The sequence below is a fragment of the Scomber scombrus genome, chromosome 2 (assembly GCF_963691925.1).
Source record: "Scomber scombrus chromosome 2, fScoSco1.1, whole genome shotgun sequence".
NCBI lineage: Eukaryota > Metazoa > Chordata > Actinopteri > Scombriformes > Scombridae > Scomber > Scomber scombrus.
The window spans coordinates 32,566,026-32,588,086 of NC_084971.1; the positions used below are offsets into that span (position 1 = coordinate 32,566,026).

General features: G+C 37.9%; 1 protein-coding gene across 1 annotated transcript; it reads left to right on the plus strand.

Annotated features, from left to right (window-relative positions):
- The first annotated feature begins 3,183 nt into the window (after window positions 1–3,183).
- On the plus strand, window positions 3,184–22,028 carry LOC133986885 (B-cell receptor CD22-like). Its single transcript, XM_062426348.1, has 8 exons — window positions 3,184–3,259; window positions 9,758–10,102; window positions 10,225–10,446; window positions 12,342–12,611; window positions 12,799–13,059; window positions 21,041–21,310; window positions 21,540–21,800; window positions 21,937–22,028. The coding sequence occupies exons 1-8, from the start codon at window positions 3,184–3,186 to the stop codon at window positions 22,026–22,028; spliced, it is 1,797 nt and encodes a 598-aa protein (XP_062282332.1).
- Window positions 22,029–22,061: the final 33 nt, after the last annotated feature.

Below are 22,061 nucleotides of genomic sequence, written 5' to 3' on the forward strand. Positions count from 1 at the left end.
CTCCAACGAGTAACACATCCTCAATATATTGATTATCTATGTTAATATATTTCTTCCAGATGCTCCAAAGCTACCCTCTCTGTCAATCAATCCCTCTGATGTGATAGTGGAGGGCAGTTCAGTGACTCTGACCTGTAGCAGTGACGCTAACCCAGCAGCTAAATACACCTGGTACAAGGAGAACCAAACACTGCTTCAAGGACCAGAATACATTTATAATTTCACTTCCATCAGCTCTGAGGACAGCGGGTCCTACCACTGCAAGTCTGAAAATCAGTATGGACAGATCAACTCTTCGTCTCTTGTCTTGGATGTCCAGTGTAAGTACGAAATAAAACACAGTATATTTAACTATAGTGACGGTGAGCTTACAATTTGAATTTGGGTTCATAAAACAACACATCTGCTACAGAAACAACACTCAGAGTTTCTTGCCAGCTGCCACTGCAGGTTGTGTTTTTCTTTGCATCCAGGGTGCAAAGTGGGTCGTTAGCGAACTAAGGAGTGTGTTGTCACGGATGTACAGTAAAGCATTTTTCAGATGTAACATTGCTGGTTTCATCTAGCTGTTAAGGTTTTTTATGTCATTCAGATATTGGTGACTGGTGTCTTTTATAGTGATGCTCCTTACAGCCTCAGTCAGGAATAACGGGACATTTATGGAAATAGATACTTGTGTGATATTTGGCACCTGGATCACGAAAGAGAGCAGAGTCAAAGAGGGAGAGTGATAAGTTAATAATGTAGTGAAAAGATAGAGAAGAGGATTTTTGTTCGTTCGTTTACAGACTCATGGATTTTAAAATGGATTTGAATCTTTAATAAATGACTATTGAAAGTGTGAGGGACATTCGCCCTCACTCGTCACAGTAAATCCACTCGTTGAACGTTATAAGAGTGTGAATTATGATTGAATCACTAAAAAAGGGACACTGAGCTACTTTCCTGTTGACTGGATATGAGAACATAAATCTCCTCAACGCATTAAAAATGCCCCTTGCAGTGTTTCCCAGTTAGGTAAACCAACTGTGTACATAAGACATGGTGACTGAGATGTTTGAGTGTGAACCAAGCCACTTTTTTTTCTTTCTGCATCTCTCTTAACTTTTACCTTGCTCTCCATGACTTTAATGTCCAAGTGCCCAGGGTGTGTTTTGACACATTACATTGACTCATCAGAATAATGAGAAGCGGTGGATGTTTAAAGGGGTTTGACTGTTCTGTTTTCTGATGTCTGTTTTTTCTTAAACTGATATGATGTCTTGGTGTGCTGAGCTTCAAAATAGGAATAATTCAACTTGAATTTATGCCAAAATTGTATAAAAGGTAAAATGATTTAATGTAAACAGTGCATGATAGAGATTTTCTGCTTTGCACCTCAGGGCCACCATACATTAATGTCACCATCACATCTGCTCTTCCCAGCTTGCACTGCTCTCAGAAACTGCCTAGTTTGCCTATGTTTGCCTATGTTTGCCTATGTTTGCCCATTAGATCTTAAGACAGATGTTTATAAGTTGTGTTTTTATACATATTGACCCCCAGATGCTCCAAAGCTTCCCTCTGTGTCAGTGAGTCCCTCTGCTGAGATAGTGGAGGGCAGTTCAGTGACTCTGACCTGTAGCAGTGATGCTAACCCAGCAGCTAATTACACCTGGTACAAGGAGAATGAAGACTCACCAAAAGCATCAGGACAGATCTTAACCATCATTCACTTTAGACCTGAGCACAGTGGGAATTATTACTGTGAAGCCCAGAACAGAAGAGGACGTCATAACTCCACCTTACATCTGATGGTTGTAAAAGGTAAGTTATTCCTTCAGAGTTAGGATAGTCCCCAAACTCAAAGCCGGCACAGGCCTCAGAGTCAGGGCCACTTATTTACTCCAGCTGTCATAATCCAGATATTTGCACTTATTGTAGTTGTTAACGTGTTTGAAGAGAACTGAATATACATATATCGACTGAAACATTTGACCCAAACATGTTGTAACACCCTGATCCCTCTAACCCAGGAACAGGAAAATCAATCGCTGCTGGAGTAACAGCTGCTGTTCTCCTGCTTATCATAATCCTCTCTGTCTTCCTATGGATGAGGTAAGCAGTTCTGTTTCACTGACTCATTTTTCACAATTCAGTCATTTGTGTTTTTAATTCATTCTCCTCACCAGGAAAAAGAGAGCCACCAATCAGTCGTCTGAGGCTGAGGAGAGACCAGACGACAGAGAGAGGGTGAGGAGGGAGAGTTATACTATTCTATCCTGGTTTCACACTTCCACACTCACTATCTTAAAGTGACACTAGAAAACTCATCTGACTGTGAAGCTCTTCATGTTGTTTCTTAACAATCCTTCTTCACAGAAACCAACACTTTCCTCATTTCTATCACCCTCCAGACACAGCCAGCAGAGCAAGATAACCTTCTGTACGCCAGTGTGCAGTTCTCCAACAACCAGGCAGATCCTCTCTACTCAAACATCAGATCAGATCAGCTACACAGACACATGGAGGAACAAGAGGTTACCGAGTACGCTGCTGTTAACTTTAACCGAGCTGGTACTGGCCCGAGGTGAGCAGCTCTTCACACAGGAACACAGTAGCAACAGTTTTATTTTCGTTTTTTTATTTATTTGATTTGATTGTTACATCATTATCATTATGGATGTATCATTTAATACAATACCTTCAGATTAATATGATTCATTGTTTTAATTTCCCCTCTCAGAACCAGAGGTCAGCAAACTGGGGAAGATCCAGCTGCATTGTACAGCACAGTCAACAAAATGTCATGAACACATCAGCAATCTCACATTTGTTTGTTTTTTTATTTTTTTTATTACTTCAGCAATCTGAAGTGAAGAAAAAAGAAAAGCTCCAAGACATTTTGTCATTAACTGCTTTAATATTTATTTAAAGGGTACAATTATGCTTTTGCTTATTCTCAGTCATGTATCTAATGTCACAGTGTCAGATGTTCACATTAAAAGTTGCTGACATGTCAAATCATGAGTCAAAATTATAGAAGTAATCCTTGTGAGTTAAACATTTTTTTTTTTACTGTTTTTGACGACTGGCTTTATTGTCAAATTTAGATTTAATGCAACCATAATTTACTAAATGAACATCACGCTATATTGAAGAAGACTTGAAGGTAGCAATTGAGACCGTAAACTCACTGCGAAAATGTTTAGGAGTCACCCCCTGCTGGCTATTGCAGAGATTGCAGGTTTTGGGAATGGGAACAACCTGCTTGATATCAGTCGGTGTCACCTGTGGTAATTGGCCGCAGGTTAGGAAGAGAGTGGATGTCGGGATTAGACCAAAAAACCTGCCTACTTAAGTGTTATAGTGGAAAATGGGTGAGAAATGGGTATTTTGATGACGGAAACTGAGAGGATTCAAGTTTTGTGCTGTTTAATTTGTGAAATTGTTATGGCGAACTAAGGGACCCAAGAGCAGGACACCAAGACAAGCAAAGATTTGAAGAGTTAATTTACAAAAAATGCAATGTGTGAGAGTAAGGGAAGTCCAGGCGGTCACCAGGGAAAACAATTTGGGGCAAAGCGAAGTCAGTGATTGAATCCAGTGCAGATCCAGACGGCTGGATGGTGGAGATCCTCTCTGGTCACTGGCAGACAGTATGACAAGCAAAGGTTCCTGGACACAAAGGAGGGAGAAGTAAGTCAATGTGTCAAATAACATGAACACAAGAAACAAGCTTCATTTAGCCAAGAGCTACAATACCACTGTGGCAAGTATAACAATCTGGCAATGAGTGGTTGAAGATCCGGGGTATATATACACTGCAGCTTGATGAGTAGATGAGGAGCAGGTGAGTATGATTGACTGGGAATGTGACACAGGTGAATGGAGTTGGGAGCCAGCAACCAGAGAGAGAAGGATCCGCTCACACCAGCAGCCTGACACATAACACAGAGGCTGTGTTCGAAACCGCATACTACATACTACATACTTCTATACTACATACTTCTATACTACACACTAAACGACCAGATAGTAAGCAGACTGTTTACACTGTAGTAAACTACACGATAACCCACAATCATAGACTGTATATAAAATGGACGTAACATCAGTGACATCACCCATTGGTTTGTGGACTGCTGCTTGGAAGCAAATAGTATCGGATCTGAGCAGCGCATTTGGAAAATTTCAGGTGCATGCTGAGTAAAAAAAAAACACGGATTCTACTTATATAAGCATCAGGAGGAGCATGAGGCGCCCTCCTGAACCTGTGAACCAATCAACCTGTCAATCACAACGTAGCCACGCCCTAATGCATACCCTGCTTTATCGTCAAATATAAAATCAGGGAGGCAAAAATTTCACAAATGAACATCATACTGCATTGAAATAGGCTTTAAACTAGCAATTGAGACCATAAACACATTTTGAAAACGTTTACTGAGGTTATAAATCAAGTGAGAAGTTGGTGAATTCTCCATTGACTTGTATAGAGACGGAAGTCCTTTTGACACCAAAACGGTCGCCCCCTGGTGGCCTTTTGATAGAATGCAGTTTTAAGTTACTTCTGCGTTCGCATCTTTTCAGAGGACCGGATCTCCCCGCCTGCCCACAATGCATTTCGTCCCTACCCGAGCTGAAATCAGCAGGCTGAAGCGGATTTTCATTTTAGCTCTAACTCTATAAATATACCACTTTATCGAAATGTATAACCTTTTTAGGCGGGAAAGTAGCCATATAGATCCACAATGTGATGCTAATTTGTCCAAATAACACCTGTTTAAAGTTTTGTTCCTGCGAATTCGGAGTTAGCCGTAGCGAGTAACGCACTTCCGGTAATTTTCACAAAATAAAACACCCGTTACCTTTTATTATTAAGAAAACCATAACGATAGAATTGGTGCTTTTATTTTGAAAACAGGAAGCGAACATACCCTCGCTGTAGCTAACTTAAAACCACCGAGGTGGTGATCTGTGACGTATGTATTTTGGTTTTTTTTTCAGAAGTTACGTTGCATCTTGGGTAATCTAATCGCATACTACGCAGTTTTTTTTAAAATTTATTTATTTATTTTTTTTAACAACTTTATTTTTGCTTTACAAAATAACAGTGCATACAACCATATGAGCATCATATTAGTAACAATTGGATAACAAATAGACGTGACAATAAAATAAAAACATACATAAATAGAAATAAATAATAGTAAAATAAATAAATAAAATAAAATAAAAAAAGAGAAGAAAAAAAGTAAGACACACCAGGGGATATGAGCAATGGAAATTAACTTGAATTAAAGATATTAAATTGGGAGCACAGATTTATAGTTTTGATAGCTTTCTTGTTATTAGCAGAGGAAACTGAGTTGAAATACACCTCCAGTTCTTTCATGAAAACACAAAAAATGGGTTTTACCTTGGCAAATTTACACTTGTGGATATAAAACTTTGCAAGAATTAAAATGAGATTAATTAAAAAATATTCTTTTTCAGCTGGAGCGTCACTCTTTATAAATCCAAAAAGGACATTTTGCCAGAGGAGCTCAAAATCATAGCAGATATTATCTAAAATGAATCTACAAATATCTTGCCACAGTTTACGGGTATATTGACATTTCCAAAACAGATGAATAACAGTCTCAGTATGGGAGTCACAAAAGGCACACTTCAGATCTAGGTCAACAATTTTGAATTTGATAAAGAAGGATTTAACTGGGTAACATCTATGAATAATTTTAAATGACACTTCTTTCACCTTATTAACCACAAAAAAATGTTGAGGAAGAGACCAGATTTTTTCCCAACATAAGTTATTTACACGACTATTCCAGTGAAATGTTACAGGAGAAACAGAAGTGATATTACATTGGAAAAGAGCACGAATTTTACGATTGTTCTTACTAGCAGATGGGTTAAAACATACTTTACCAGCTGGTGAGTCAGTTACATCAGTAAAGGGAGCATCAAGTACAGAAACAGACATATTACTTTTGAATAACATGAGTACACCAGATGGAATAGCATCAAAAACTATGGCATACTGTTTAGGAGTTACAGGTATTCCATAATATTGAAGAAACTCCTCATAGGAAAATAAAACACCATTGCTGTTGAATAGCTGTCTTACCCAAATAATATTATTGCTAAACCATTCCCCAACATATATAGATCTTTTCTTATACAGTATATCTTTGTTATTCCATATAGAGTAACGGTGTGGTGAAAAATTGTGCTTGTATATCATTGACCATGCAAGCAATACTTGTTTATGAAAGTTGGAGAGACGAATAGGGATTTTTTCTATGTTATAGTTACATACTAAGAGGAATTTTAGACCACCAATTTTTGAAAAAATATGATTGGAGATACAGTTCCATATTGAATTTGGTCTTTTCAGAAATTGTTTGATCCAATTTATCTTAAAGGTGTTGTTCAAAGAAACAAAGTCCAAAAAATTAAGTCCCCCATTCTCATATGTGTTAATGACAACAGATTTTTTTATGTAATGCGTTTTATTTTTCCATAAAAAGTTGAACAACATCTGATCTATGCATTGAATGGTTTTACTTTCGATATGTAATGAGAAAGCAGCATAAGTAAGTCTAGATATTCCTTCTGCTTTTGTTATTAGAGTTCTGCCTCTTAAAGATAGATCTCTTAGCAGCCAGAGATTAAATCTTTTTTGAGCTTTTTCTATGATCGGGATAAAATTTAAACCATTCCTGGCTTTCTGATCTTTGGTGATTGAAATTCCTAAATATGTTACAGTATCTTTGACAGGGATGTTCGCTATTGAGTGAGTAGCTGAGTCTTTCACTGCCAATAACTCACATTTGTTTATGTTCAAGTATAGGCCAGATGCTTTAGAGAACACGTTAATTATATTTAGAGCATGAGGTATTTGAGAAGAGTCTTTTAAAAAAATGGTTGTATCGTCTGCTAGCTGACTAAGAACAATTTCTCTTTCTGCTACTGTAATGCCTTTCAGAGTGCTTGATTTAATATGGACGGCTAAAAGTTGGGTGACAAGGAGGAAAAGATAAGGGGAGATAGGACAGCCTTGTCGAATTCCTCATTTGACAGCATACTACGCAGTTCAAACACACTACATACTTCAAATGACGTCAGAGTTAGTACGAGTAGTAGTATGCGGTTTCCAAGACAGAAATATTTTGGTGTAACGAATTAAGTGTTGTATATTTTCTCTGGTAATTAATTGATTTGCTAATTTTGGCTAAGTTAATATTGTTTCACAACTGTTCTTTTGTGCTGATTTATTTCTCACTTTCCCTTTATTTTAGGATGAAACTTGTCACAGTGTAATCGTTTATTATGATTTAGGATGTTGCTAAAATGAAGATGCACGGACACAGTTTTTATTGAAGAAGATCGTAGTTGTCATTTTAGCTGTTTATCCTCTTTTCAGTTGCATTTAAAGACTTTGGGGTCACTCAGTGAAGCAGAATATGTGGCGATTTAGTGAGTATGAAGCCTGAAGTGAACAATCAGTGCTTGTAAAACTGAACCAGTACCTGCAATGTCAGTTGTTAATAGATCAAAATGCAAGTCAAGCATAAAAAGTGAAAAGTACTAAAAGTAAATTAAATGTGTGTAAACATTCAGTGATGGATGGTAAAATGTTGTGACAGGGTTGTGATTCAGTATCTCTGATGTTTCACTGCCATCTAGTGGTGAAGCTTCAGTGTTGCAGCTTCAGGCTTCATCACTGAGGTCTCCCTCCACTGTCTGCTTTAAAGGCTCAGTTCACCTGAATAACAAAACAACGTATTTTTCTAACTCTCCTCCTGTGGTGTCTATTCCTGCAGATAGTTTTGGATTTATTTTGCTGTCACATTGTGAGAGTTTGGTGTTTATTTTAAAAGGTAGGTACGTCATTTTTAATGTTTCCCCCTATTTAAATATAGGACACCTCAGTACACAATCTACCTGATGAACCTAAAAAATATTTTTTTTTATCTCTGCCCTAAATATTCAGTGTTTCTTGTTAATTTAAACTGTATCATAGTTCAAACTGTATCATAGTGCCCTCTACAGTTCAAATGATGAACTGTAGAGGGCACTGTTGCATCTTTACTCGGCAGAAGAACTGATTTCTGATGTGCTCTGTGTTACAGTCAGAATGATTGTGAATGAGTGAGTTTACAACTGTAGATGCAAAAATGTTGTAATCTGATTTAAATATATATCTCTGAATGATTTCCTGATATACTTTAATTTTTATTTGTTTCTTATTACTTGCAATAAACACTGCTCAGTATGTAACTTCTTACTTCTCATACTGATGCAGTGCATCTTTCGAACTCATGGTGGTGTATTCAGTGTCTCAACATGCACTAGAAGTGTGAGGAGATGCATCAAAACAAATGCCACACATATGTCACATATGTCACATGATTTCTTTAGACTGTGCACAAACTGAAAGATTAAAATAATAAAAAGTCTCATTATTTAGATGAGGCCTAAAAGGCCAGAAACCGGTCTCTTATTCACTATAACAAAGATCACATTAAGTCTCTAGAGAACAGGAAACTTCCTTGTCACATACGCCTATACTGTCACTTGGCCCCTCATGCATATTCATAATGATAAGAAAGAGGAAGGAAATGTACTCATTTAATTTAAGCCTGATGTCTGACCTCTGCTCACAGATGACAGAGGAAGAGCATCGAAGTAGACAACATCCTTCTCTGCTGTGAGTAGAACAGTTTATTGATATGACTTTTACATGTTGTGTACATTATTTGATGTATTTTATTGTCTCTGAAGCCTCACAGAGAGATGAGAGGAGCAGCTATGAGTTTAAGAGCCGCAGCGAGTGGATTTGTTGTCTTCCTTCTCTCTGTGTCAGGTACTGTATATCTACGTTTACATTGTAGTACATTTAACACACTTATTCATAAAAGGATGTTGATTTAAGGCAAAATGGTAAAAATATTATTAGTATTCACTATAGAACATTGTAATAATATATTTAGATGTACAGCTGTGTCTGTGTGATGAGTGGTGGGGGTGGGGCCTGGCTGATATAGTTTGTCCTCCCTCCCTCCATAGATTGTAAGAATCATATATATTTATATATGCATATGAATATATTCATAGTTCTATGATGGTACAGCAATGCACTGAGAATTTCATCTCGTCCTGATGTTTTTAATCAGTTTGGTCATTTTTGCGCTCTGTACTGTAGAGCTGGACTGTTTTAGCTGTTACAAATATGACAGTTGCCCCTCCCTGTGAAAACTCCTTGACACCTATTTTGTCTTAGCTGCTCTCAGAAGTTTCTCACACTTCATGTTCTGCATTTCTTTCTCGTTTTCACACTTAGCTTAGCAGCAACTTGACCAAAGAACAAACAGAGAGGAAATCAACCACAACAAGCAAAGACTCTGTAATGATTCAGTTTCTGTTGAGTAAAACAACATTAATGTTCATAACTTCAATAAATTCTTGTTCCTTCACTGCACCTTCAGACTCTATGATGTTCTGTCTCAGTGCAGAGAGATTAACTTTAAACAGCATCAAAAACATGTTTTGCACTGTAAATTGAAATGATGATCATGAATATCTTTGGACTTGTCTATGTCTGTGTTCACCCAGTTCAGTTCTAGTTAAATTGATCCACAATGAGGAGCTTTGAATGATAACGACTGCAGATAAAATCATATTTGTGCTATGATCCACTTTGTCTTATTCACTGATTCTTAACTTGTTATACATGTGATTGTGGTTCCTGATGTGCTCTGTGTTACAGTGGTACAGGGTCAGGATGACTGGGGAGTGACTTACACTTCTACTAAGATCTGTGCCTTAAAAGGATCAACAGTGGACATACACAGCACTTACAGTTACCCATCCAGGATGAATAATGTTGATACTACAGTTGATGAAACATTCTGGTTTACTAAAAACTTTGTGGATCTGAGAACAGACTCAGAGTACGCAGGTCGTGTGCAGTATCACTGTGATAAGAACGACTGCATTATGAGAATCACAGACCTGAGAGAGAGAGACTCAGCTGAGTACAAGTTCAGGTTCATAACAAACCAACCAGGAGGGAAATATACTGGTGAACCTGGAGTCACTTTGACTGTCAAAGGTAACATTTTCATTGAAAAATATAATCAAATCTTAAATGTTTAATATCTTGGGAATGTTACTGTGAATGTTTGTGTGTGTATGAACATAAATTATATTTCTGTTCTTTCTTCACAGATCCAGATCTCCAGGTGCAGGTGAACCCATCAACAATCAATCCTTCCTCAGCAGAGCTGAAGTGTCACAGCAGCTGTCGTCTACCTGATCATTCTTCCTTCATCTGGTACAACAATGGAGAAAAAATTACGAGACAAACATCTTCTTCTTATTCAACCAACTTCAATGATGGAGACAACTATTCCTGTGCTGTTACAGGATATGAGGACTTCCCCTCTCCTTCAGTTTGTGAGTTTTCTTCACAGTCTTCCACTAACATAACAGCATCTTGTGGAGTCTTTAATCTAAAGTACTGTACAATGACTTCATGTATTTCTAGCATGAGTGACCCCACTGCCTCACTTGCTATTGGGACCATGTTTTTCTCATTGAGCTCTATTGGTGTTAGTATTAATACAATGCAACCTGCTCTGTGTTACTGCAGAGAAATATTTAGTTTTAACAGTTTAGCTTTATTTTAACCTTCCTAATAGGTAAACTCTTGGGGTGCACGCACGCACGTCGCACGTACGCACGCACCAACCAAAGACGTGTCATCTGCATATTTAAACAGTTGAACATTGTTGACATTCAGAGTCAGCTTCAATATATTCTTTTTTCTTCACTGCACCTTCAGACTGTACAATGCTCTGTCTCAGTGCAGAGAGATTAACTGTAAACAGCATCTAAAATAGTTTTTGTACTGTAAATTAATATTATTCATGAATTTATTTGGAATTTTCTATGACTGTTCACACATTTAATTTCTAGTTAGATTGATGCACAATGAAGAGCTTTGAATGACAACAACAGAAGACAAAATCATATTGGTGCCATGATCCACTTTGTCTTATTCACTGATTCTTAACTTGTTATAAATGTGATTGTGGTTTCTGATGTGCTCTGTGTTACAGTGGTACAGGGGCAGAATGACTGGGGAGTGACTTACACTTCTACTTACATCTGTGCCGTAAAAGGATCAACAGTGGACATAAACTGCATCTACAGATACCCATCCAGAATAAATAATGTTGATACTGCAGTTGATGAAACATTCTGGTTTACTAAAGAGAGTAATAATGAACCTGTGGATCTGAGAACAGACTCAGAGTACGCAGGTCGTGTGCAGTATCACTGTGATAAGAACGACTGCATTATGAGAATCACAGACCTGAAAGAGAGAGACTCAGCTGAGTACAAGTTCAGGTTCATAACAAACCAAAGAAAGTGGAGATATTCTGGTGTACCTGGAGTCACTTTGACTGTCACAGGTAAAGTTTTCATGGAAAAGTCTTAGTTTAATTTCAAATGGTTAATATCTTGTAAATGTCACTGTGAATGTTTGTGTGTGTATTAACATAAATTACATTTCTGTTCTTTCTTCACAGTTCCAGATCTCCAGCTGCAGGTGATCCCATCAACAATCAATCTTTCCTCAGCAGAGCTGAAGTGTCACAGCAGCTGTCGTCTACCTGATCGGTCGTCTTTCATCTGGTACAAGAATGGACAGAAAATTAGTGGAGAAACATTTTCTTCTTATTCAACCAACTTCAATGATGCAGACAACCATTCCTGTGCTGTTACAGGATATGAGAATTTCCCCTCTCCTTCAGTTTGTGAGTTTTCTTCACAGTCTTCCACTAACATAACAGCATCTTGTGGAGCCTTTTATCTGAAGTACTGTAAAATGACTTCATGTATTTCTAGTATGAGTGACCCCACTGCCTCACTTGTTATTGGCACCATGTTTTTCTCACTGAGCTCTACTGTTGTCAGTATCAATACAATACAACCTGCTCTGTGTTACTGCAGAGAAATATGTAGTTTTAACAGTTTAGAAATGTTTCATCCTTCCTATTAGAGAAACTCTTTTACCAAGTACTTGACAACTAGATGCATTAAATATTCAGTCTCACTGTGAAAATTAAAAAATGGGGGGATCACTGCTGTCTTTATAAAACATGTTATACTCTGTTAACTATGTCACTAATACAATGTCAAAATGTATCCAAGGTAACAGACAGTTGATTTTAATATGAGCAGCAATGAGGGAATCAACTTTCACTCCTCACTTTGTGTCAAACATTTGCTTCTTACATTGTGTCAGTTATTCCAATGTTGACCAACTATTTTTTCTCCTCCAGATGTTTCAAAGCTTCCCTCTGTGTCAGTGAGTCCCTCTGGTGAAATCATTGAGGGCAGTTCAGTGACTCTGACCTGTAGCAGTGATGCTAACCCAGCAGCTATATACACCTGGTACAAGAAAAATGTAAATCCAGAGCTTCAACCTCTCAGTAAAGAACCACAGCTTGTCTTCAGCTCCATCCAGTCTTCTGACTCTGGAGAGTATTACTGTACAGCTGAGAACCAGCCATGGAAAAGGACATCTGAATACATCTTTATTGATGTGAAATGTGAGTAAAACAGATTAGCAACACACAGATTTATTTGATTGTTTTGATCATGTCTTCTTTCTTCAGCTCTGCCTGCTTCACATTCAGTCTGCTGCTGTAATACACTGCGCAGCTTCAGTTCATCATGTTGAACTAATGCAACCCTTCCTCACTTTATTGTTAATTTATATTGATATATTTCCTCCAGATGCCCCAAAGTTTCCATCTGTGTCAGTGGGTCCCTCTGCTGAGATAATGGAGGGAAGTTCAGTGAATCTGACCTGTAGTAGTGATGCTAACCCAGCAGCTAATTACACCTGGTACAAGAACAACCAAACACTGCTTCAAAGGTCAGAAGGTCATTTTCATTTCACCTCCATCAGCTCTGAGGACAGAGGGATGTACTACTGCAACTCTGAAAATAAATATGGACAGATTAACTCTTCATTTCTATTCATTGATGTCCAGTGTAAGTACAAAATATCTACAAATCGTTTAGGCCAAGGGTGGATTCACAAGTTGTTTCAAGTTTCATGATAGCTAGATTCTAGGAAAGCAAAGACAAGGCTGGTCATGTGACCATACATAGCAACAACAGTCAGGTTTACTAACTGCGTGATGGCAAGAACATTTAATCTTTAGAAAGCTACAGGTTCAACATGCAGTAGACTGACATCATTATTAACCGAGAGGGAATGACTAACATTAGTTTGTTATAAAACTTTGACACCTCCTGCTGGCGGTTCAAAAGAATTGCAGACATCAATTTGTCAGAATTTTCAACTAAAACATGCAAAACCATAATAATTTGGAAGATACTGTAATCACATTAAAGGCATCTACACATGTACACAACAGAAAGAATCCGCTAACATTATTCATAATAATATTAATGAGATAAATCTCCTTAAATGTTTTCCTCCAGATGCTCCAAAGCTTCCCTCTGTGTCAGTGAGTCCTTCTGCTGAGATAGTGGAGGGCAGTTCAGTGAATCTGACCTGTAGTAGTGATGCTAACCCAGCAGCTAATTATACCTGGTACAAGGAGAATGAAGACTCACCAAAAGCATCAGGACAGATCTTCACCATCACTGATTTCAGACCTGAACAAAGTGGGAATTATTACTGTGAAGCCCAGAACAGAAGAGGACGTCATAACTCCACCGTACATCTAACTGTTGTGAAAGGTAAGTTATACTCATTGATCTTCATACACACACACACACACACACACACACACACACACACACACACACACACACACACACACACACACACACACACACACACACACACACACACACACACACACACACTATCTTATTGAAGATAGTTTATCTTCTTTCTGTTGGTCCCATCTTTTAGGGAAACCAGTATTGATGATCATCATTGGGTTGACTCTGGCGGTCCTGATACTGATTCCTCTGCTTCTCTTGATTCTGTGGATGAGGTAAAACAATAAAGATAACATCCTTTCATTTATCTTCTTATCCAAACATTTTCAAAGTTTTCAGTTAATAATTTTAATTTATTTAAAAATGTCTTGTTTTTGTTGGATTCAATCCAGGAAGAAGAAAACTCTGAGCTCCCCCACTGAACTGAATGAACCTGTAGGGACAATAGAGGTGAGAGAGAGAGACCTTATTGACACAACTTAACCAAAAGTACAGTTATAATTATTTGATTTATAAATGTACTAGAACACATTTTATTATCAACATGCATTCATGAAGTGAATTTAAATAATAAAAACATCTTTCTGGTTACACTTCAGTAAATATTCCAGCACAGAATTAAGTCTGAAGTATTATTATTAAAACATTTTTTTAAATTCTATTATTATGCAGATTACACAAATGATGCTTGTTGAGTCTCATATTGTTTCATCTCTCCCCATCAGCTGGACTCTTGTCCTGTGTATGAGAACGTCTCAGACTTGCGGGTCAACACTGGAGCAGAGACAGATGACGAAGATGTCTACGAAAACCTGAAGTGAAAACCAGTCAGGTTGGAGTTTCCTGAAAGGTAAAAAACAGGCTGACATCAGATTCATAGTTACAGTTATGAGATGTACCTCATCTAAATGTCATGTTATTTTGTTCTGATGCAGTTGAACCAGAGGCTGGACTCATCTGATGGAAACCGAAAGTAGAACAACAGTGAAATATGACAGTGGAGAGAGAGGCTGTAGAGGACCATGTGGACGTTTTCATGTTCAGTTTTCAGCAGCAGCAGCAGCAGGTTGAAGTGAGCAGCACAGACAGTCAGTAACATCATGTAGCAGAAGCTTTGAGAAGAATGTGCTGATGGCAGCTTGAACTGAATCATGTCGATGTGTCAAACGTGATTGATTGTTTAGATCAGTTGAATATCAGGTGGTGTGTGTGACTCAAATGATTTATAATTTACTGAGTGTTCTGTCTGAACTAATGCAAGCTTATTTTTAGTTATATTACAGATATTTAGGATTAGAGCTGCAATGCAAACTGTTATTTTAAATGTGTACATACTGTAATTAATGACTATTGATGAATCCTGATTGGCTTCTTGTGCAGTTTACTGTATATTTTAACACATGAAACATAATCTCAGTTCTATCACACTTTGCTTAATGTCACATTATCCAGGTGTTGCAGTGGCTGATATACAATAAACAGCCAGCTTCCACAACATCTCTGTAGTTGGAAACATGATTTCAGTTCCCTCTCACTGCTGCAGAGGGCGACAGAGTGCAGAAAGTTTCAGCTTTAAATAGTTTTTATGTTTATTTTTCAGGATCTGAATGTATTTACCAGCTATGAAGAAAAATAAAATTTAAATCTTTTATTTAAATCTGTTCTTTTGTGCTGATTTATTTCTCACTTTCCCTTTTATGTTAGGATGAAACTTGTCACAGTGTAATAGTGTATTATGATTTGGGAAGTTGCTAAAATGAAGATGCACAGACACAGTTTCTATTGAAGAAGACATAAATTGTCATGTTAGCTGTTTATCTTCTTTTCAGTGCATTAAAACTCTTTGGGGTCACTCAGTGAAGCAGAATATGTGGCAGTTTACTGAGTATGAAGCCTTTTCAGTATAACAGTCCATATTTGTTAGTGACAGCTGTAGATCACTGACTGAATGATTTTCATACTTAGACACCTCGACTGTGAGAGTTTGTTCAACTACTGTACAACAAGGTCACCAATGTGAACAATCAATGCTTCTGAAACTGAACCTCTAACTGTAATGATTAATGCATTTAATGTCAAGTGTAAACATATTAAGATGCAACTCAATCATAAGAAGTGAAAAGTACTGAAAGTAACTTTGAATGTGTAAACAATCAGTGATGGATGGTAAAATGTTGTCTCAGGGTTGTGATTCAGTATCTCTGATGTTTCACTGCCATCTAGTGGTGAAGCTTCAGTGTTGCAGATTCAGGCTTCATCACTGAGGTCTCCCTCCACTGTCTGCTTTAAAGGCTCAATTCAACTGAATAACACAACATATTTTCTCACTTACTTCCTGTGGTGTCTACTCCTGCAGATAGTTTTAGTCAAATGGTGAAATTTGGGTGTTTGTTTGTTTTTTCAGAAGGTTTTTAAATAAATGATAGCTCAGGACACAGTTTATCTGTCAGAACCAAGGAAATATGTTGTCCTCTTCAAACAGACTGCATCATTGTTTTCATATTGATGTATTCATTGTCTCAACATGCATTAAAAGTGTAAAGAGATGCATCTAACCAAACTGTCACACATCCATCACATATGTCATGTTTATTTTTAAACACTGAACTGTGACCACGATTGAAGATTAAAATGTTAAAAAAGTCTCATTATTTCTCTTCACTCTTAAATTTATGAACAGGCCAGAACACTGGTCTAATACTGTCATTTGGCTCCTCCTTCATATACATAACACTAACAAACAGGAAGAATAGCACCTCATATAACATCCTGATATCTGACTTCTGCTCACAGATCACAGACGACGAGCATGTTAATAGACAACGTCCTTCGCTGCTGTAAGTAAAACAGTTTACTGATATGACTATTACATGTTGTGTACATTATTTGATGTATTTTATTGATTTTATTGTCTCTGAAGTCTCACAGAGAGATGAGAGGAGCAGCTATGAGTTTAACAGCAGCAGCGAGTGGATTTGTTGTCTTCCTTCTGTCTGTGTCAGGTACTGCATATCTACATTTACATTGTAGGACATTTAACACACTTACTCGGAGCAGCATGAAGTGATTTTAAGAAAGTTAAAAATATCCCAGATCAGCACTTTTATATGTTTGAATAAAGGCAAAATGTAAATAAAAGAAAAAGAATAATATCAGTATTTACTGCTGAACACTGTAATAAGATGTTCAGCTGTGTCTGCTTCATGAGTGGTGGGGGTGGGGCCTGGCTGATATGGCTTGTCCACCCTCCCTCCATAGATTGTAAGAATCATATATTTTTATACATGCATATGAATATATTCATAATTCTATGATGGTACAGCAATGCACTAAGAGCTGTTATAACTATAACAGTTGCCCCACCATGTGAAAACTTTATGACACCTATTTTATTTTAGCAGCGTTCAGAAGTTTCCGGTAAATCATGTTCTGTGCTTCTTTGTGGTTTTCACACTTAGCTGAGCAGCAGATTGACCAAAGAACCAACAGAGAGGAAACTAACCACAAGCACATACTCTCTAATGATTCAGTTCCTTCTTCTCATCCTGTTCAGTAAAACCACATTCATGTTCACAGCTTCAATCTTTTACTACACCTACAGACTTTACCACGCTCTGTCTCAGTGCAGAAAGTTTAACTGTAAACAGCATCTAAAACAAAAGTACAGTTTAAAGTACAGTCTAATATACAGTTTGTTTTTGGACTTTAATATCCCTGTGTTCACCCAGGCTTCATTCAAAACAGGAATTATTAAGTGTTGAAAATTAACATGAGGAAAAATGATATGAATAGTGAATATAAAACACACCTCAGGTGTTCAGTTTTAGCTTTTTCCAAACTACAACAAACAAGGACAACTGTAAAATCTTGCAGAATGAATGGACTAAAGCTGAAACACTCAACAGTAACAGCTGATAAAATACTGTATTCCAGTTCAGTTCTAGTTAGATTGATGCACAATGAGGAGCTTTGAATGACAACGACTGAAGATAAAATCATATTGGTGCCATGATCCACTTTGTCTTATTCACTGATTCTTAACTTGTTATAAATGTGATTGTGGTTTCTGATGTGCTCTGTGTTACAGTGGTACAGGGTCAGAATGACTGGGGGGTGACTTACACTTCTACTCACATCTGTGCCTTAAAAGGATCAACAGTGGACATAAACTGCACCTACAGTTACCCATCCAGGATAAATAATGTTGATACTGCATTTGATGAAACACTCTGGTTTACTAAAGAGAGTAATAATGAACCTGTGGATCTGAGAACAGACTCAGAGTATGCAGGTCGTGTGCAGTATCTCTGTGATAAGAACGACTGCATTCTGAGAAACACAGACCTGAGAGAGAGAGACTCAGCTGAGTACAAGTTCAGGTTCATAACAAACCAACCAGGAGGGAAATATACTAGTTCATCTGGAACAACTCTGACTGTCACAGGTACTGATGAACGTAAACACTGACACAATGCATTTAAACATGCTGATAACAAACTAATGGGGCGATTGGCTGAACTCATGGAGATGAATTTAATTTACTATCAATTGTGATTGAAGGATATTTCATCATTTTGTTTACTCATATATTCAATTCATGTTTGGTTTATTTTTTTCTTTAAATATATATTTATTCAGGGCAGAGCAATGCTCTGTTTTTCAGGAATGCCCTGATCACATTCACACAGTTACACACATTCACACCTTGAAGCTGCCCAGTACAACCACAGTCTGATCTACTGGGCACTGAACAGCTCCACTGGAGCAGGTGGGGTTAAGGGCCTTGCTCACGGACACCTCAGTGGTGGTAATTCATCCTGCTGTTCCAGGGGTTTGAACTGGTGACCCTCCAGTTAACTTTTAGGCCGCCACTGGCCCAAGAATTTTTATTAAATGACCCACCAGTTTAGTTGGTCACTTATATGAACTGTCTGCCTTTGTTTTTGTTATCTGTGATGTACAAATGATGTGTCTCTTTTTTTCCTCCCAGAGCCAAATCTACAAGTGCAGGTCATTAGATCAACACTCCATCAGTACCATACCTGGGCAGAGCTGAAGTGTAACAGCAGTTGTCGTCTACCTGATCGGTCTTCATTCATCTGGTACAAGAATGGACAGAAAATTCAGGATATAACATCTTCTACTTATGAAGGAAACTTTACTCCTGCAAACAGCTATTCCTGTGCATTAAAAGGATTTGAGCATCATCCTGCTCCTTCAGTGTGTGAGTTTACATCAGTCTCCCACATTTAGTGGAGCCTTTAACCTATTGTACTATACATTGTATGTTCATGTAATTCATACCAAATCTTATATCTTACTGACTGTGCTGACTTATATAAATGTAAATTAAGAGTCTGTTCATTCAAAATACACAAAAATATAATTTCTGACTTGCTCCTTTTTAAACATGCAAATACTTACAATTTCATGTAACTAAATTCTGAGATATTAATCCTGGAAAAGATTCTGCCATCCCAATACAATGAAATGTTGATGTGATTTGTGGATGTGATTTGAGTTCATTATTAAATGTCTGACCTTCTTGATCAGACACAAAATAATGGAAAGCAATTGTCAGATATGTTGTGATATAATGTGCTGAAATTCTTTTTATTAGGTGAAATATTTTAGATGCTGAAATATTGACAATATAGAAAATATGTTGCTTCTACATGAAGTGTTTTAGTTATAATATTTATGTTACTTAAATGCGCTATTGCTTCTATTAAGTAAGATTCAATTCATGCACCAGACCTGTGGTGACAGAGCTTTCTTCATAGCTGGCCCCTCCCTCTGAACTCTCTCCCCAAACAAATCTGAGACCACACAATTATTAAGTTATTTTAAATTATTTTTTATCTTTCAGGTGTCCGTGATCAATCCTGCAACAGAGTGATTTACACTGACGGAAGCATCTGTGCCTTCAGAGGCTCATCAGTGGACATTTCCTGCACATACACAGTATACTATGGAGACTTCACATCATTCTGGTTCAGTCCTGATAGTAGTCATCGGTGGCAGAATCACTCACAGCCTGAGGACCTTAGTAAAGACTCCCAGTATGCAGGTCGTGTTCAGCTCCTTAAAACAGAGAGAGGACGCTCCACTCTGAGAATCTCTGACCTGAGAGAGAGCGATTCAGCCCAGTATCACTTCACATTCAAAACATATTTGTTTGAATGGGGGAGTAGTTTACCTGGAACAACTCTGACTGTCACAGGTACTGGTGAACACAAACAGACATAAATACACAAACATTACGTTTAAAAACACTGAAGTTTTTACTAATGATCGATCGTCATCACAAACATACATTTTGAATACAGCTGCTGTCCTCCAATACTTCTAGGAATTGTAACTGATGTGTTGATGTGCATGTTTATCTATGATTATTTAGAACTAATGATGATAATATTATCCTTACTCACATATGCAGCTCTCCAGGTGCAGGTGATCACAATAACAGTCCATCAGTCTCATATGGAGGCAGAGCTGAAATGTCTCAGCAGCTGCAGTCCAGCAGGTCGTATTTCTTACGTCTGGTTCAAGAATGGACAGAAAATGATGACGGAGGACACTTCTCTTTATTCAAGGCAGTTTAATCCTGGTGACAACATCTCCTGTGCTTTGAAAGGACATGAGGATTACCGCTCTCCTTCAGTGTGTGAGTTTACCTAACTATGTCATTAACACAATGTCAAAATGTATCCATGGTAACAGACAGTTGATTTTAATATGAGCAGCAACGATGGAATCAACTTTCACTCCTCACTTTGTGTCAAACATTTGCTTCTTACATTGTGTCAGTTATTCCATTGTTGATCAACTATGTTTTCTCTTCCAGATGCTCCAAAGCTTCCCTCTGTGTCAGTGAGTCCCTCTGCTGAGATAGTGGAGGGCAGTTCAGTGACTCTGACCTGTAGCAGTGATGCTAACCCAGCAGCTAAATACACCTGGTACAAGAAGAATGTAAATCCAGACCTTCAACCTCTCAGTAAAGAACCACAGCTTGTCTTCAGCTCCATCCAGTCCTCTGACTCTGGAGAGTATTACTGTACAGCTGAGAACCAGCTGGGGAAGAGGACATCTGAATACATATTTATTGATGTGAGATGTGAGTGAAACAGTTTATCTAGAAAGTAACACAGAATTGCTAATCTCCTGAACCTTGTTAAATCAAAACTGGTAGAAATCTGTCTGATTGTTTATGCTTTCTTACTATTACAACCCTTTCTCATTTTATTGTTATTTCATATTGATACATCTCCTCCAGATGGTCCAACGCTTCCCTCTGTGTCAGTGAGTCCCTCTGGTGAAATCATTGAGGGCAGTTCAGTGACTCTGACCTGTAGCAGTGATGCTATCCCAGCAGCTAATTACACCTGGTACAAGGAGAATGTAAATCCAGACCTTCAACCTCTCAGTAAAGAACCACAGCTTGTCTTCAGCTCCATCCAGTCTTCTAACTCTGGAGAGTATTACTGTACAGCTGAGAACCGACTGGGGAAGAAGACATCTGAATACATCTTTATTGATGTGAAATGTGAGTAAAATTCTAAGTCTATTTAGAAAGCAACATACATCTGTTAATCTCCTCAACCTTGTTAAAAAGCTGGTAAATATTTGATTTGATCAAGTCTGCTTTCTTCAGCTCTGCCTGCTTCACATCCAGTCTTCTGCTGTAGTTCACTGAGCAGCTTCAGTTCATCATGTTGAACTAATGCAACCATTCCTCATTTTATTGTTAATTCATACTGATATATTTCCTCCAGATGCTCCAAAGCTTCCCTCTGTGTCAGTGAGTCCCTCTGCTGAGATAGTGGAGGGCAGTTCAGTGACTCTGACCTGTAGCAGTGATGCTAACCCAGCAGCTAATTACACCTGGTACAAGGAGAATGAAGACTCACCAAAAGCATCAGGACAGATCTTCACCATCACTGATGTCAGACCTGAACACAGTGGGAATTATTCCTGTGAAGACCAGAACAGAAGAGGACGTCATAACTCCACCTTACATCTGACTGTTGTGAAAAGTAAATTACACTCATTGACCCTCAACATTGAACACACTCATACACACAGACAACGACTACGAAGACTGTATACTGCACAAGAGGTCAGAACTTATTGAAGAGGTTTATCTTCTTTCTGGTTGGTCTCAATTTTTAGGGAAATCAGTATTAATGATGAACATCTTCAGGTTGATTCTGGCTGTCCTGATGCTGATTCCTCTGCTTCTCTTGATTTTGTGGATGAGGTAAAACAATATTAAAGACAATAATTATTTTCTTTTC